Genomic DNA, 17,111 nt, shown 5'->3' on the forward strand with positions numbered 1-17,111 from the left:
CGCGCATTTTAACAATCCCACAAGTCATTAGTTAAAGCTTCATTAAATCTATCGCTGACACATTTAATCTTGTTGACAAAGAAAGAGTCAGGAATAGATTCAAAGAATCTTTCAATCAAAGGGCTTTGTGAAACTGACGATGAGCGCTCTTGCAAAATAATCATTCGACTAGTGAAGACCTAATAGCCTCGCATTAGTATTGCATCAAGCTAGGATTGCAGTACATTAATTGTGACCCTGCATTTATGATTCGATATGGTTGGCGATATTCAATTATAATGACACTATCTTGACAATTGACTTCAAGAAACACAAAACTCGTATTATTTTATATATTGTGGAGTTTTTAAAAGAAATCTTCTCAATTTGTTTTCTATTTTAAGCAAATAAACATATTTATCCTTTGGGCCTTGTGGACCATACTAGTTTCCTCCAGCGGTTTCACCGTGTCCTGTTGAAACTACTCCTCCCATCAGAATAAGGACCTTCCTCGATAAATGAGCTCTCTTGCACTGAACGCTTTCTTAATTTGTTCCAGTTATTTCTGATATTAGCGCTTTTCAAGAAAAACAATCAGTTTTATAATATTAATATAGAATGCATATTAGCTCCTTACATCCTTATTACCAGATAATGAAATGCGATCAATATCCATTTATTAAAGATTAGTTACACAATAGAATGGGTATCGTGCCTTGTTATTACTCGATCTCTGCAAAATGCCGCAAACTATAGGTTACGGTCAATTAATGAAAGACTAGGAACACACCTTTATAGAACCCTATTGTTGGTAATCGCGTCATTGTATCAATAATTTAAATCATCATCTCTGTGTCATAGCTTTTAATGGAAAACTCTCTGGTAGGTATTAGGATTTCCCAGGCCTGTATAATCATCGGCAAGGATAATGAGCCCTGACCTTCACCTACGCAGAAGTGATTTATTGGTTTATTGCCATAAGTGTACAGTGCGCGAAGCTTTCCCCACTCTTCCGCCGACAGCTCATTATCCGTGCCGATAACTATAATTGTAGAGGTACATGCGTAAACACTGAAAAATTTAGATCTAGCACTATAAATATAGATCTGCAGGTACATCTGTAAGAAGAAGAGTCTAAGAAAATATTCGAACTCTTTTTAAATATTACTATAAATACGCACTGCAACACAGCATCTCGTAGCTTCATGAAAATCAATTATCTGCAAAGAAAGCATGTTGTATCCTCGTATATTCGGAACAACGAACAGAATTTTCAATTTGACAATGACTTAAGTTCATTGAACTATAGTTCCATTATTCGTCATACCGGTCTACAACCGAGTACAATGAACCTTTCGTTACCTGGAATGGTTTAGCCTTAAACTGCTTTTATGGCATACATTATGATACATTACCACTCAAACAACCAGCCGTTAATACAATCGAAAAGTGCCTGTCCTATGCTCAAGGAGAATATAAAATGGGAGATGTCATTACGAAACATCTCCTAAGGAAGTGGCACCACCAAAATGCGGCTGTGTTCAGGGGACGAGGAACGTTAGTAGCTCCGCCTTCATACGCCTTCTGTGGAAACCGAACTCCTAGTTTGTTCACTCGTAACTAACCGTTTTGTTCACCCCCACCGTGCGTAAATAACCTAAAAGGCCAGTCAGGCCATTGTTGCCTGACTGTAAAAGATTGAATAAATAGACGACACCTGACCTACCTGCCTTGGGGCATCTTCATCATATGATTCATCTGTGTAAAATTACAGTTTGAAAATAGGGGTTTTTGGCAACTGTACTTTTCTTTATCTTATTAGTACCTAGTCAATTAAGAATTCCCAAGTCATTTATTTATCCTCAAAGATTATTCTTGTACCTACGTGAATGCATTTAAAGTCACTTCTTTATCTAAATTAGCGGTAAAAAATAAAACAACATTTTAAGTGTCCTCTTTTGTAGGTAAGTCAACCCGATTTACCTCCTCTTTTTAAAAACTACATAATGCAATATTATTTGCACACGAGGAACATCTTCCATGTTTCAGTCGGTAGGATCGTATGTAGACTCGGAGATTGCGATATTTGTAATACTATACGTGCCAGAAATAGAAAAAAATGTGTTCATCCCACACTTTCGGAGGATTACTGAATAGGCAATTCCGTATCAGACATTCAATTAAAAAAAAACGTTTATTTATTTTAAAATCTGCTTTCACAAATAAATCAGCCTTACGACACGGGATGTGGCACAAGCGAATCAACGCTGCTGTTGCGAGTTTGTAGCGCGTCAGCAACTAATTTGCAGCGCATACGCGGCGGGAGGATGATGATGATAACGCGTTTTTTTTGGGCAGCAGTAAAAAAAGTATCCTTGTACCCGGATAAGAAGTGCCTATATCTATGACCTTCAACACAAAAATAAATTCAAGTTTAAAAATCGGATTATTATGATTCTGCTATTTCTATACCTATGTCAGAGCTTATTATGTATTTATACATTTAGAATGGATTACTATGATATATTTAGAATAGTAATCTCGTACCTATCTTCGTTTAGAATGGTAATCTATTCTAAATATAATATCATTTGAATATTGGAGATATTACGAGGTCTAGGTATTGACGGCAGATCGTCATGTCAATGAATAAATTGTTTGCTGTTTACATTCAATCACAGAAGTACCTATGTTAAAAGCCTGTATTATTTATGTACTTAGCTATTAATCAGGCACTAGATATCTGTTTACATTTCATTTAAATCGTTTGACAGACAAACAGAGGCACTTCAAGTTCAGTATGGATTGCAGATATAGTGAGGCATAAAACCTCCTCCATCGACCGACCTTCAAGGCTTACTCCATGTATTGTATTCATCGCGATGCTTATAGCGATCAACTGGCTCACCTTACTCTAATTTATGGTCTTGCGAAACGAGCGTTTGTTTGTGCTGCGAGAATGCAGGTACCTAGGTACACAGAAACCCTTTGTGGGTGTCCAAGTTTAGTAAAAGGTCTGGACGGACTCGATATTTGAATACGTCTTTAGGCAATACGCATTTTTTGAACACCGGTTTCAGTTCTCAGGATTTAATAGATTTGTTCTTCTTGCACAAAATTTAAACTGTTAAAAGAAATTAAAAAAGGTTTCCAAGTTCCATTATGTCGGTTAATCTTAGGAATCTAGCATTATCTTTAAATTCGTTTTTTAGTAGGTAATATGGGGCCTTACCTACATTAAAAACTATTTTACAAAATAAGATACATTTCCGAAATCGCTAAAAATTGTTTGCTGATAAGTGCCTTTTTGCAAAGACTGTTGTCGAGTGCATTTGTGTCTGCGCAAATGCTTGTGTACTATAATATGTCCTGCGCAGCTGGCTGATCTCCTTAAATGAGAACTGCCGCCGTGGCCCAAATCGGCTTTGGACGTATTAGGCCTCTGCCTCGAATTATGGCGCCTAGATTTATCTACACATGTGGTCTAGATAGATGAGGTCACAAAACTAAATACGTGCATAATAACTTAATTAACGCTAAAACTTGCGTCATGTTCTTGCTAAAACCAACACGTCAGATTTTAATCAGTAGGTAAACATTTCCATATACATTTTTTGGAAAACTTTTTTTTTGCTCGGGTTTTGGGCCTGTCCTATGCCCATATTAATCTTGTGACAGGCATGCCAAGGGTATGACAAGGTCTTTAACTGGCCGCCAAAAACAGAAAGGCAACCGGGGGAATCATTGTTTTTGTTTTATTGTTGGTCATCAATCACTCCTAGAGGGGCAACCCACCTAGAGTTACAACTATAAATCTATCTGACTGACTGACTATCCTGATTCATAGCATGTACATGAACGACTGTGATTTGAATTTCATAAATCATGCCACGTAGTCGGTGAATAAAATTGAGCCTATTATAAATTACTTTCAATAATTTATCGGTCCCCTATGTAGTTAAATTAGAAGACTATAAATTTTGATGTTCCAAAATAAGAACGAAGTACTAGTTTTTAAAAGATCGCCCAGTATAAACCCATAGGCTACTTTTTCCGACGTAAAGTTCTTATGTTGGATCCAGACGCTGCAAGGAATGCCTCAAGTCTGGGTCCTGTATACATAGTTTTCTCAGCCCTCCAATAAAACTAGCAACAGCTTCATATATAATATCTTCCTAACTACGCCAATTGTTTGCAGAATCTTGCTGAAGCGGAGTACGTGGTGGCAGTATTTATGTTCATGAGACTGGTGGGATGGCCAGCGGAGCGAATATCTATCTTGACCACCTACAATGGACAGAAGCATCTCATCCGAGATGTTATTGACAAACGTTGTGCTGAGAACCCGCTCATTGGACGGCCACATAAGGTAAGTTTTATCTTGTATATACTTAATCGTCGGCACGAATCTTGAGCGCTGACCTTCACCTGCGCAGAAGTAATTTATTGGGGTCCCTTTTGTAGTATGAAGTGAGGCGCGGGGGCGGGCTAAAGCGGTGATTGGCCCGCAGTGCATCGCTTCATAGCCGTCACTCGGGATTGGTTCTTTGCTAATAAATCACTTCTGCGCAGATGTAGGTCAGAGCTCAAGATTCGTGCCGATAACTATAGGTAGTAACATTTTGAAAATTACTATCTCAAATTAATTTCAATGAATACAAAAATGTCTCCAGTGTAGTATAATTTGAAGGTGATTCTTTACTTTTGTGAGTATAACCAGAGACAAAGCTATGTAGGTAATGATGTCAGGCGTAAATAAGACAAAGACTAATTTGGTCTTAAACACGAAATGAATCATATCCCGTATTTCTAAGAAAATGATCTAACATAACAGTTGTACATAAGGGTTATTCCATATTTGCTTACAAAAATATATATTGGATTACAAAAAAAAAAAAAACGTTGAATGGCGCTGTTAAGTCAAAGGGCTAGCTGTTTGATTAAACGGCTATTTCAACTTCTTGGCTGTGACGGATAGACTGGCTGCATTGCGCCATTGCACGCCTATCTCATCCGTGTTTACTTTAGACTTGCAAGAGTAACATTTCTTTTTAAATTGAGTCAGAACGATTATGGTAACATAATTTCTTGTACAAACAGATAAAGTCACATGACCTGTATTTACGTTGACAAAAGAGATGACAAAAATTGTTTGTACAGTTACGAAAATAACTGCAAAGTAATAATGAGCGGGAAAAATCCGAAGAACCTCCTCTTTTTTGGGACATCGGTTAGAAAAGGCCTGCTTGGTCTAGAGAATTGCTTGTATTTTCCGTTTCTTTCGATTTTTTGGCAACGATCGATGAAACCAGCTATTCTACAGTTTTTTAAAACACCACGCGGACTTGTCGATCAAAACGACAGACCAGTAGTATGTAACGAGATTGAAATAGCGATGATAACATTATGAGGAGTGCCCACGCCTTCATAAAACAACCTAACATCACAGTTATATCGTAATTTTATAGGTAGTATTTGCATATTAAAAGTTTATGAGAACAGTCATTTTAATTTAAAATCCTTACTAATATGACATAAAAAGAGGAATGACTCCAACCTTTTGAGAGGATTTGCATTTTGATTCACTTGTAGTCATGAGTCCTGATGCTGTCATGCGCGGAAGTATGTCATGCTGAAAGCATATCTTAAGACAAATAGGACTGTATTATTAGGCTGCGACTCCACTGAGGCGGAGACGAGCAGTGCGGAGAGGAGACGTGTGGGGATTGACCATAAAATCATACCATACATCAAATCCACATCTCGTTTCCGCTCCGCTTCAATGCCGATGGAAATAGTCAAGCGCTCCGCTCGTCTCCGCCTCAGTGGAATCACGTACCTCTTTTCTCAGCTCTGCTCCTCTCAGCTCAGCTCGTCTCCGCCTCAGTGGAGCCGCAGCCTTACACATGGAAATCTGAATAGTCTAGTGAGCAATGGTGCAAGGTAAATTGGAGCTCAACATTTGAGGTTCGATTTTCATTGATAAGCTAAACTGCTGACTGACCGTTTGACAAGTCGCACCGAGCTTTTTGTATGAAAACAAGCGAAGGTCCATGCGTCCGATTGCTAACCGAACCGCAACGCTACCGCACCGACTTTACGCTATGATCTAATTTTAAAGAACCCGTGACTGCAGTCTAATGCGGAAGCTGCATACCTACTTCAAACCAACCCATGTACTTCCTGCCTAGGGTTACCATATGACAGGCGTGGTCATTTTCTTGTACACTATTATACTGTAAGAAAAAAGTTGAAAAAATTTACATTCACCACACAGCGGAAAGCTATAAATTTAAGTGATTGGAAAACTTTTATGGTCTTCGGTGTAGGTAGGTACGTAAATCAGTCTTTTAGTATGTATTAAAATCCAACTAATAGGTAAGCCATCAATGTGAATGAAATGATAATTCTAATTGACACTATTCGTGGTTAGAATACATGTTATATGTTTGAGGAAAATGAGGATATATTTTTTATAATGTAGAAATTAACATGTAAAATTATTTTAATATTTACGCGCATATAAAAAATATGTAAGTAAATGTTTTCGTTCACATGAAAACGAATTAACATTTGCTTGACTTTATTTCCAGCTCCTATTCAATGAATAAAACATCAATATAGACAAGAATAGGTTATTGCAATAACAATTGAATACATTTCGACATGACGGCGATGTTATTTCTGTCAACTATCTATATTAAGAACTGACAGAGATACTGATATCATATATTATGACTTTTTTTTTAACCGAAAGCAAAACAATAAAAAAAAACAACCATTCTGAGATAAAGTATAAAAAAAATATAGGTAAATAAGGGGTAGTAACTAAAGTGCTCACGGTAGGTAAATTACAGTCACCAATGGGACATAATAGGTATTCGAATATCCTGTGACGCATCCGTACCTGCACCACGTACCTCCCACCCCGCAGCGGGCGGGGAGGTATTAACCAATGGCATAGCTGTCTGACTGAATATGCTAATAGTTTTACACACAAAATATGGCATTTGTAAATATTGTATTAATTATATTGCATATCAAAAAACCTAACCATATGCCTACCTATCTTCCTATTGGTGTTTACTTATATACCTATATTCCGGCCAATTAGAAATAAAATGTATTATCGACCAATAACATGTGTGATCCATCATCTTTCTAAGTATATCTTAGACACCATTGGCTGTGTTTCGGATGGCACGTTAAACTGTAGGTCCCGGCTGTCATTGAACATCCTTGGCAGTCGTTACGGGTAGTCAGAAGCCAGTAAGGCTGACACCAGTCTAACCAAGGGGTATCGGGTTGCCCGGGTAACTGGGTTGAGGAGGTCAGATAGGCAGTCGCTTCTTGTAAAGGACCGGTACTCGGCTGAATCCGGTTAGACTGGAAGCCGACCCCAAAATGATTGGGAAAAAGGCTCGGAGGATGATGATGAACATGTGTGATCCATTTTAACGAAAAATCATTTGAAACTTTAAAACAACAAAGGCTACCTCCTTTACAATGCCTGCTGAATTTGGACCTTATTGTATTTAATTGTTGTCTCTACGAAAATTTACTTAAGGTGTGTCATACGTGTCATTGGTCGACAGTACGTTTAGGTATTTGTTGCTCAGCATGTCTACAATATACCTATAGTCGATATCGGTCTCTGGAAAAGCTATGGTGTTTAAAATGTTGGTGCCAAAACAGGAATATGCTAGGCTTAGGACGGTATTGCAAGTGTCATAAAAATGTTTGATCTAAAAGAAGACAGGTAGGCCAATTTTGAACCCTCAAAGGAATAAAGAAATGAAGAGGATCAGATATGAGGTCTTCGTGACGGAGAAGGCCTTTACAATGATTCTAAGAAAATAACAGGAAAAGCCAGCGTTTTCCCTCACATTGTAAAACTAAATCAATTTTTATTGAACATCTGTTTTGGTGACCGTGTCCTCGGAACGGAATGCTAGACATTTGACCTAGTTCCCAGCAGAGTTATTTGGGTGCCCTATGACATAACGCTTATGTCATAGGTTAGACATGGGCAAAATGTGTCATTGAAAAGAAAAGATAGATATGCATCTTTTAATCACTCGGATATGAATCACTCTTTCATATCTTTATATCAGTAGCTCAGTATAACTCAGTAGCTCGTTCAACTCGCAACTCGTGTGCGGCTCACTCATTCATTTAGATCATTCAGATATAGTGATAGGTTGGTTGTTGTTTGCATCTTTCTGATATATTGAGCGGTTGCAATTGAACAACTTTTTTCTAATTAAAAAAAAATATTATTCTTATGACTGTAGGTACAACCTACTTCTTTTATGTTAATTAGTTCAATGAATAGTCAATCGCAATCTAGTATTGAGTATAAGCATTAGTTTAGTAAGTATTAGAAAATAAAAATAGAAATAGCCTTCTGATTTCCCTTCATACTTTACACAGGCTTAGGACTGTCTACCTACGAAATTATTTACGTGAAAATTAAATTTTAGTTCAAAATGTGTATAGTCAAAACATGTTTGTTCGGTAGGCGGTAAGTTTTCAATACATTTGACAAGATTATAATACCGAAATATTCACTAAGGACAAACAATTATAAGCCTTATGCGTGAGCAATAGAGTTAACAACTTATTATTGGGTGTCAACTTATTGTGGTCAAAGTAACGACATTCGTAATCGTATGGGTGCGAGCGAAACGGCTCGCTTGACGTTCAACCAATGGCGCGCGACGAAGCTATCCGACGCCACAGATTAGTTAGTACCCGACGCGATGACCGACGAGTGAGTGAGGTGTAAAGAAAGATATACTGAACTACTGACACATTCGGATATGTAAAGATATGAAGAGTGATTGATTCAAATGGAATGATTCATATCTTTTGTATCTATCACTCCTGAGTTACCCATCTCTATCATAGGTATCTGGCCTAAATCGCAAAATATGTGACATTGTAAAACAAAAACGACATAATGCGATAACTGTATCTTTAAGTGCAATGTTTTGGCAAAAAGCCATAGCTGTGATAGTGTAGTGTAGTAGATAGTGTTAGAAATGTAAACAAATACCTGAGAATGTAGAGTGTTGCGCTTGTTCATTCTTGCAATGAATAAGGTAGATCTATGGATATCATAAAATAGACGATTTATTTAATAATGCATTGTTTCCCAGGTGACGACAGTAGACAAATACCAGGGTCAGCAGAATGACATAGCGCTGGTGTCGTTAGTACGCACGCGCGCTGTGGGCCACGTGCGCGATCTACGCCGGCTCATCGTGGCAGCCTCGAGAGCTCGCCTGGGCCTCTACATCTTCGCACGAGCCAATCTCTTCAGGAACTGCTTTGAGCTACAACCCACCTTCAACCAGGTCAGTATACATTTGAGTTTCTCTTCCTTCAATTCAGATGGGTTTCCATTGGTAGCAATAGAATTTCTCCTAATTATACAACTTAGCGAAATGAAAACAGAATAAAGAATATAATAATTCTTTAGTTTCATAATCATGTATCCAGGTATAGGTCCATTTCATCTGTAGTGCATAAAGGCAGAATTATCAAAATACTCTCTGATTTTCGTGTTCGTAATTCAAAAAGAAGAGCAACAAGATAGATCGTCCTCCACAATCTATAAAATTGTTGTGGCGTCCGAAAAGTATTACGATTTTATTGAGGAAAGTCAGAAATAAACTCTTTTGCAAAAAAAACGGGCACCTATGCGAAATCTTAGTTTTATGGACTTTACGTGTATTTCAAAGGGTTTTAATGATTGTAGTATGTTTCTAGCATCAAAAGAGTTAGCCGAGCATGCATGAGAGTGTATTCTAAATTTGAATTTTGTACAATTGCTAAGAAATTGGTTAAACCTTGTTTTGGACTAATTGCTGGCAGAAAGTTCGTCGGTGTTTTGAATAGTTTTTAAAGTGATTTTCAAGAAAATGATAATGCAGTTTTAATTAATGATTAGTGTACTTTTTTGTTAGATTAAAACATTTTTGAAAAACTATGCGTATTTGATAAAATTTTCACCTGCTCTAAATGGGCTATGCTGATGATTGATGGCAATGTTAAGAGTTTCGGTATTTTAGTGTAAAGCGTTCTATTGTTTAGGTATTGTACCCACGTGTTTTAAAATATCGCTTTTTCATAAATAAACACTATTTAGAAGAGTATCAGTACCTTTGGCTGCAACAAAACCAATTTAAAGTAAGCAGTGCCGATCACAACCCGTCTCCTATCGGACTTTGACATTTAAAAAATACCAAATTTTGTGATAAATGTTAAAATTAACCACATGAAAAATGATGAGGAGGGTTAAAGCTATCTAAAAATTCAAATTATTGCCCCGTTGAAGCTCTCGATAACTCCATAGGTATCGGGTTACTAAACGACGATTTAGCTGAAAGGGAGTCAAAAATTCAAAATTATTGGCCAAACGTATGTTTCTTAAGAAATGAGCAGATAGCCAATTATTGTTATGATTTAAGCAGGAAAGTGCTGCAGATGCCAGAAAATCTCATTGTAGGCAAGTTTATTTAATAAAATGTCCGTGGGATGAAAACACGCTATTTGAACACTCAGACTCATAGATCTTCAGAGGTCTACGGAGTTTCCCAAGAGGCGAGGTTGTTTAAAAATCAGCGATTACGAGACCTCAAGACCTCGTGCTCACAGTCTATGCGCTATTTTCTGTATTTAGTAGAATTTAAAGACTTTTAAAATGTCAAAGTCCGATAGGAGACGGGTTGTGATCGGCACTGCTTACTTTAAATTGGTTTTGTCGCAGCCAAAGGTACTGATACTCTTCTAAATAGTGTTTATTTATGAAAAAGCGATATTTTAAAACACGTGGGTATAATAACTAAACAATAGAACGCTTTACACTAAAATGCCGAAACTCTTAACATTGTCATCAATCATCAGCATGGCCCATTTAGAGCAGGTGAAAATTTTATCAAATACGCATAGTTTTTCAAAAATGTTTTGATCTAACAAAAAAGTACACTAATCATTAATTAAAACTGCATTATCATTTTCTTGAAAATCACTTCAAAAACTTTTTAAAACACCGACGAACTTTCTGCCAGCAATTAGTCCAAAACAAGGTTTAACCAATTTCTTAGCAATTGTACAAAATTCAAATTTAGAATGCACTCTCACGCATGCTCGGCTAACTCTTTTGATGCTAGAAACATACTACAATCATTAAAACCCTTTGAAATACACGTAAAGTCCTTAAAACTAAGATTTCGCATAGGTGCCCGTTTTTTTTGCAAAAGAGTGTATAACCCTCGTATAGTTTTTTATAGCCCAAGGAAAACAGATGTGGCAGGTGCCTAATAACCATCCATCATAATATTTATCTACAATAATGTAGTGGTTTCTTGTCCATTTGTTTCTACTCTCTAATTCTTATCGTCGATAGGTACCGTAAGCATTACTTTTAAGTAAATCTCCAGAGTAGTCCAGAGATAGTACTGAACCGTTAGTTCCAAAGGGACCTGCAACCTTTTGAAACCGAGGAAAAATATTAACATAAGTACAGATTGCATTTTGCAATGTGTTGGGACGACGGGTGAAATCGTGGGGCACAAAGAGTTAATATGTAGCACTCCCAGAATTTCATTAGTGGGGTTTTCTCATGACATCGTAGGAAAAATATCTACTATAATTACATTGCAACAAAAAATGTGACGGGAAAATGATTTCTGAAAATCTTTAAAGAATTTTGGCAACTTGACATTTCTGTGACATTAATGTCGAATATGACCGCAAGCGCAAAGAAAGTTAAGATTGGGGATAAAAATTCATTCAGCAACCTTCCCCATCTTTACGCGCATATTAATTATAATTATTTTTGGGGAATAGGTTAAAAATTCTTTCAGCAGTTTTTGCTTTGAGACACACAGACGCAGTGAGGGACATTGTTTTATAGCAAGTAGTTATTAAGATATCATCAGCCCAGCCTTTTGCCAACTATGTTGATGTCGGCTTCCAGTCTAACTGGATGCAGCTGAGTACCAGGGTTTTTGTATGTAGAGACCGCCTATCTGACCTCTACAATCCTCGGTTGGTGCCTGGTTACCTGGTTACCTGGGTAACCCGTCACCACTCGGTAAGACTGGTCTTTCTCGCTTCTGACTACCCTTAAAGACTCCCAAAGATTTTCAAATAACAGCAGGGACTCACCACTTTATCGAGCCTTCTGAAACAAGATGGTCACCCCTCCACGGACCGGACCTTATTGATAAAGATAATTTACCTTCTTTTATTGCATAGTTGGTGGAGCGTCCCCTGGAGTTGGAGTTGGTACCTGGCGAGCGCTGGCCGGCGCAGCGCGGCGCGAGCGCTCTGGTACCCGACGCCATGACGCTGCGTATACGCGACATGCCCCACATGGCGCAGTACGTCTACGACATGTACCTGGATAGAGTGCGACAGTGCAAGGATCAGTATGAGGTAAGAAGACATACATTAGGCTGATCGCAAATGTCAGACTTTTTGTAGGACGTTCTGACTAGGAGTTTCAGACCGACTTTTTTGTAGGACAGCGTTATACTATGGCTATCAGTGTGTAATATTCTTCTCCTACAAAAAATCGGTCACCGATTATCGGACGCGGGCAGGCAGCTTTAGGCTACTCTTCTATCTTACGAATTTGCCGCAATAAAAATTCATAGTTTCGAACCTAAATATATTTTCCTTTACCTAAAGAAATTGAATTAATTCGATTTTCTACGAAATTTCATTTTAAATTCAAGCAACGAACTAGCTGGAACCACTGGCATGGTGTATTGACATTTGAATTGATAATCCAAAAAGGTAAAGTATCAATAGATAACCGCAACACTCGGTGCGATTACGAATACCCAATCAAGTTTTTTGGACATGTAGGCTCTATTAAAACAATCAATTATGGCGACTAATTTAAATAGTATTAACAATTCATTTTAAAGTATGCCGCTCACGAATTGTTAAACCTATTGTCATTCTAAATCTGGCGGTGCCGAACGATAGGTCAGCAGCTCAGTTAGCATTCATTGCTAGTAATATGTTGTATAATATTCTACTATAGGACACAGTCATGCTCTATTAGGTACGTTTTTATTATAATTCTGTATTGTTATTGCAGCGGTCGCAGGGTGTGTGGTCGGCGCCAGGCACGGCTCGCGCGTCGAGGCCTGCGCACGCGCCGCCGGCGCAGCATGCTCACCCGGGCGCTAACGACAGTGACGACGACGAACCCGCCGCACCCGCCTTTCAACCCACTGAGATCGTCAACGAGATTGACGACACGCCTGCTGAAGCCGATAAATGAAAACCTTTAGTTATACGAATACCTACTTACATATAAGCCAATACAAATACTTTTCCTAGACGCTGTGTTTTTATTTCACCTAACAACTCTAGCATACTCTCTGGAAACTTTGTAAGGAAAACCGTTTCCAAAGTATTGGGTACCTAGTCCGAAAAAAACGCTCACCTTTGAATTCTCGTAGGTAATACCTAAACGGAACTGAAACTACAGATTACTAAATAGTAACTTGTGAGGTCAAACCAATACCTACCGATCGTAATGGGATGCGTCAAAGGAGAGGAGGAGCGTCGAGGAAAAGACCATCCTCGTGTTTTTTTTTTCTTGTGAATACCCACAAAAGGCGGCCATGAGATCTCACTCGGAAACCTTCTCTGAAATATAGTGGCTATCAGATGCCGAATGCGTGTGTTGCACGCTAGCATCTCACGGAACACTCATAGCCCACTTATTAACAAGACTATCAATCACTGTGTAAGCACACGTGACCAACAACGCGTAGTGGCAACGCCTCGTCTGAGCAAACCTTATGAATAGCAATTCTAAGAAAAAGCGCATACATGTCTGGGGGAACGTGTATGTATCCATTTTTACATTTTCTAACCGTGCCTACACTTCGGAGTTCTCTCTACGGAGATTAGCCAGCTGCGCAGGAAATTATATTGCACAAGAATTTACATCCAGATGGGAAGGTAATCGAATACGGCCGGAGAGAAATTGGGTGCAGAACCATTAATCAGATTCATTCGCCTTTTCTACCTACCCACCTCTTTTCCCCCTATTACTGAGAAATTGAATCGAGGAAATACAACAAGAAATCGATTTTATACTATTCCTAAAACCTATCCATGACTTCAGCGTTATATCAGCACCTAACGTCATGCAATGTAAATCAACAAAAGATATGATCACGAAATCATTTAAAATGCAAACAAATGTCTGTGTTGCTGAATAATTTATGAAAGACATACAGTACGGAGAGGACAAAGCGGTTACTTTTCATATTACAACGTCAATTACACTTACTTATAGTATTTTGGTTTTTAAAGATAGTTTAAGTTTGTACAACATACCTATAGTGTGTAGGTATATTGTTATCTTGTAAAGGCGGGTTGTTTAGCTTGCCACCAACACCTGAAGTGATGACCACGACCACTCTGTCAAGAGTGATAACGACAAAGAAGAAGAATATTGTTATCTGCAACAATTAATAGGTAATGTGATTTTAGAAACCAGAAGTGTTAAATATTTAAAAAAGACGGATCACAACGAACTCATGTAGTTTTTATTACAAATTAGCCTCTGCCAGCGGTTTCACCCGCATCCCGTGAAATAATTTTACACTCAAATAATTTTTTTGCACGTTCAAACAAACAGACTCTTCAGCTTATAAATATTTTAGAGATAGATGGATTAACTGAAATTAACAATAATTCATTCTAACCGAGAATAATTAAAAAATGTAAACAACACAAAACAACCGTTAATTCTACATCACAATTATTAATGAGAGAAATCAAGATAAGCAAAAGGAACTGTCCTACAGTATCGCCACCAATCACCTTTCTACTCCACGACCAAATGAGAGGGGACGCTACTATTTGAAATAACACAGACTATATTAGACTACCTACATAACCTAAAATTACAGATGTCAAAGATTTGAATCACTATTTTCTATATCAAAATGATATCATTAATTAGGTAAATATTCCTTGCATAATAAATATATCGTGATTTACAGATACGTATTATATTTTTTGATATTGATTAAAAACAACAAAATACCTTCAAAATACGTTTACGTTTCTCAATTATACTTTAAGGCCCCAGTACACGTTGGCCCAAGTGCGGCCAATACACGCCATCACCAATGTGTACACGGGGTATTGGTGCAGGTTGGCGGACATTTGTCAAGGTTGGCGCGCATTCGGCGAGTTGTCGGTTTTTTGGGCACACATCAAAGGAATCTTGGCCCAGCTTGGCGTGTGGTGTTTACACATTCGGCCAATGTTTAGTTCGTCACCGACCGCTGAGGATAAAGTACACTTTTGTGTTGCGTGTAAAAATAAATATAGTAGTAAATATAGTAGTGTAGTATAATATAAATATGTCGGCATCAGCAGTGGCGGCCCTAGGGGTGTGCGAACTGTGCCCTCGCACAGGGCCTCGCGCTTGGGGGGGCCTCGCGCTACACAACCCACAACTGGCTCTCGATCCAGTCACGGATTTTTTTATTTTTGCTTAATTCCGAGTTTAATTTGAGAGTCCTTAAACAAACAATTTTAAAAAATTCGCGCTCGCTACGCTCGCGGCTTTTCACTTGACAGTACCCTTCCTTCTAAATTGATTAGAGTACTTTTATGTCTCAAAACTCAAAAATTTTCGCGCTCGCTACGCTCGCGACTTCACCTTGCACTGTTGTTTGTTATACAAGTTTAGGTGCTTTGGTGACCCAAACCTCTAAATTTTTTGCGCTCGCTACGCTCGCGGGTGCTTTACTTTCCACTTGTTTTATTTTTTTTATCCTTTTTTAGCCGAACCTAGAAGGTAGCGCCACTTTTAACTCCTTTTATTTACAAGAAAATAACTCATAGTTTCCGTATGAATGTGATTGCACGGTCATGATTGCACCCAGGCGCTACATGAGCTAGAGACGGCCCTGAATCAGTTATACGAAGAGCTGAATATTATCTCGGTGCTGAAATATATATAAGAAAATAATTTAACTGAAATGTATCCCACTACCGAAATAGTCTTGAGAATTTGAATAATAAAATAATCATATCGAAAAAGCAGTTTTTCGAGGCTTAAAATTATTAAAACATGTTTAAGGAATTCGATGACACAAGATCGACTTTCAGCCCTAGCTATTCTTTCGATCGAAAATGACGTTGCTCATTCATTCGATTATTCTGCTTTAATTAAAGATTTTAGTCTTAAGAAAAGTCGCAAGCATCAGATTATTTTAATATTTGTTAATTTTGTGATTCTTTAAATATAAACTGTAAAATTTTATTAATTTGTTTAACTTGACCATTTCTCCTCAAACATGACGTTTAGCTAAATCAAAACACCAGCTTACTCTCGCAACACATACTTTTCACGTAGGACAAAGGGCCTCGCATAGACCTTCCGCACGTAGCCTCGCAATGGCTGGGGCCGCCGCTGGGCATCAGGATCCAGCATCGTTAAATAAAACAAAGGGGTTTCTCACACAATCACTTGGTTTATTCCAATTAACACAATATTAGTCACTACAATTATTTATCACGAATTTGTGGGAGGTGTGCATTCGGCAACGGTCGGTGAACGAATGACCCGAATTGTTTTTTTTGGGTATGGCATCTCGCAGTTCAGCCTAGGAGGCCGTGTACTGCTTAACCGGACTTTTCCCTGTGGATCTGACCCGAATTGTGCGCGCGCGCCGCTTTATATAAGGTCCACCGTTGACAGATCGATGGTTGACACATCGACTGTGGCGCCGTCAAATATATACAATGTGTCCCGGGGATAAGTGACCGCCCGAAATTTTTTGAATATTTGTACAAAATTAAGGATAATTTCCTTTATATTTGGGACTTACCGCCTTTGGTTTTTTTTAATGATTTTTTTTAATTTTTTTAGTAAATACTGTGACGTGCTGCAGTTTTCTAAGATATTTCCTAAGTTTTTACATCTTTTTAAATTCTTTTTTCTTTATTGACTAGCCGACATCATAGTTTATCAATTAAAATTATCAAACATAACTAAAATGTAATAAAACATTTATTAGAAAAAAAAGAAAATAAAAATCCAAAGAAAATAACGCCTTTTTTTCAGTTTTTTC

General features: G+C 38.0%; 1 protein-coding gene and 1 long non-coding RNA gene across 3 annotated transcripts in view; one reads left to right on the forward strand and one right to left on the reverse strand.

The window, feature by feature from the left end:
• LOC110379105 (RNA helicase aquarius) overlaps nucleotides 1-13,345 on the forward strand; it is a 56,046-nt gene extending 42,701 nt beyond the window's left edge. Inside the window, exons 24-27 of the mRNA XM_049848607.2 lie at nucleotides 4,178-4,348; nucleotides 9,141-9,338; nucleotides 12,247-12,426; nucleotides 13,100-13,345. Of these exons, the coding sequence (XP_049704564.2) occupies nucleotides 4,178-4,348; nucleotides 9,141-9,338; nucleotides 12,247-12,426; nucleotides 13,100-13,285 (735 nt within the window). The 3' untranslated portion in view covers nucleotides 13,286-13,345. The remainder of the gene's footprint in view (nucleotides 1-4,177; nucleotides 4,349-9,140; nucleotides 9,339-12,246; nucleotides 12,427-13,099) is intronic.
• On the reverse strand, nucleotides 13,129-15,399 carry LOC126056256 (uncharacterized). Of its 2 annotated transcripts, none has more exons than XR_010277469.1 (3): nucleotides 15,071-15,399; nucleotides 14,356-14,480; nucleotides 13,129-13,268 (listed from the first exon to the last, which is right to left on the reverse strand). It is a non-coding gene; the product is annotated as an uncharacterized LOC126056256 (long non-coding RNA). The 2 variants fall into 2 exon arrangements; XR_010277468.1 differs by lacking the exon at nucleotides 15,071-15,399 and adding an exon at nucleotides 14,827-15,020.
• Nucleotides 15,400-17,111: the final 1,712 nt, after the last annotated feature.

Source organism: Helicoverpa armigera, chromosome 20 (genome assembly GCF_030705265.1).
Source record: "Helicoverpa armigera isolate CAAS_96S chromosome 20, ASM3070526v1, whole genome shotgun sequence".
In the NCBI taxonomy this organism is placed as follows: Eukaryota; Metazoa; Arthropoda; class Insecta; order Lepidoptera; family Noctuidae; genus Helicoverpa; species Helicoverpa armigera.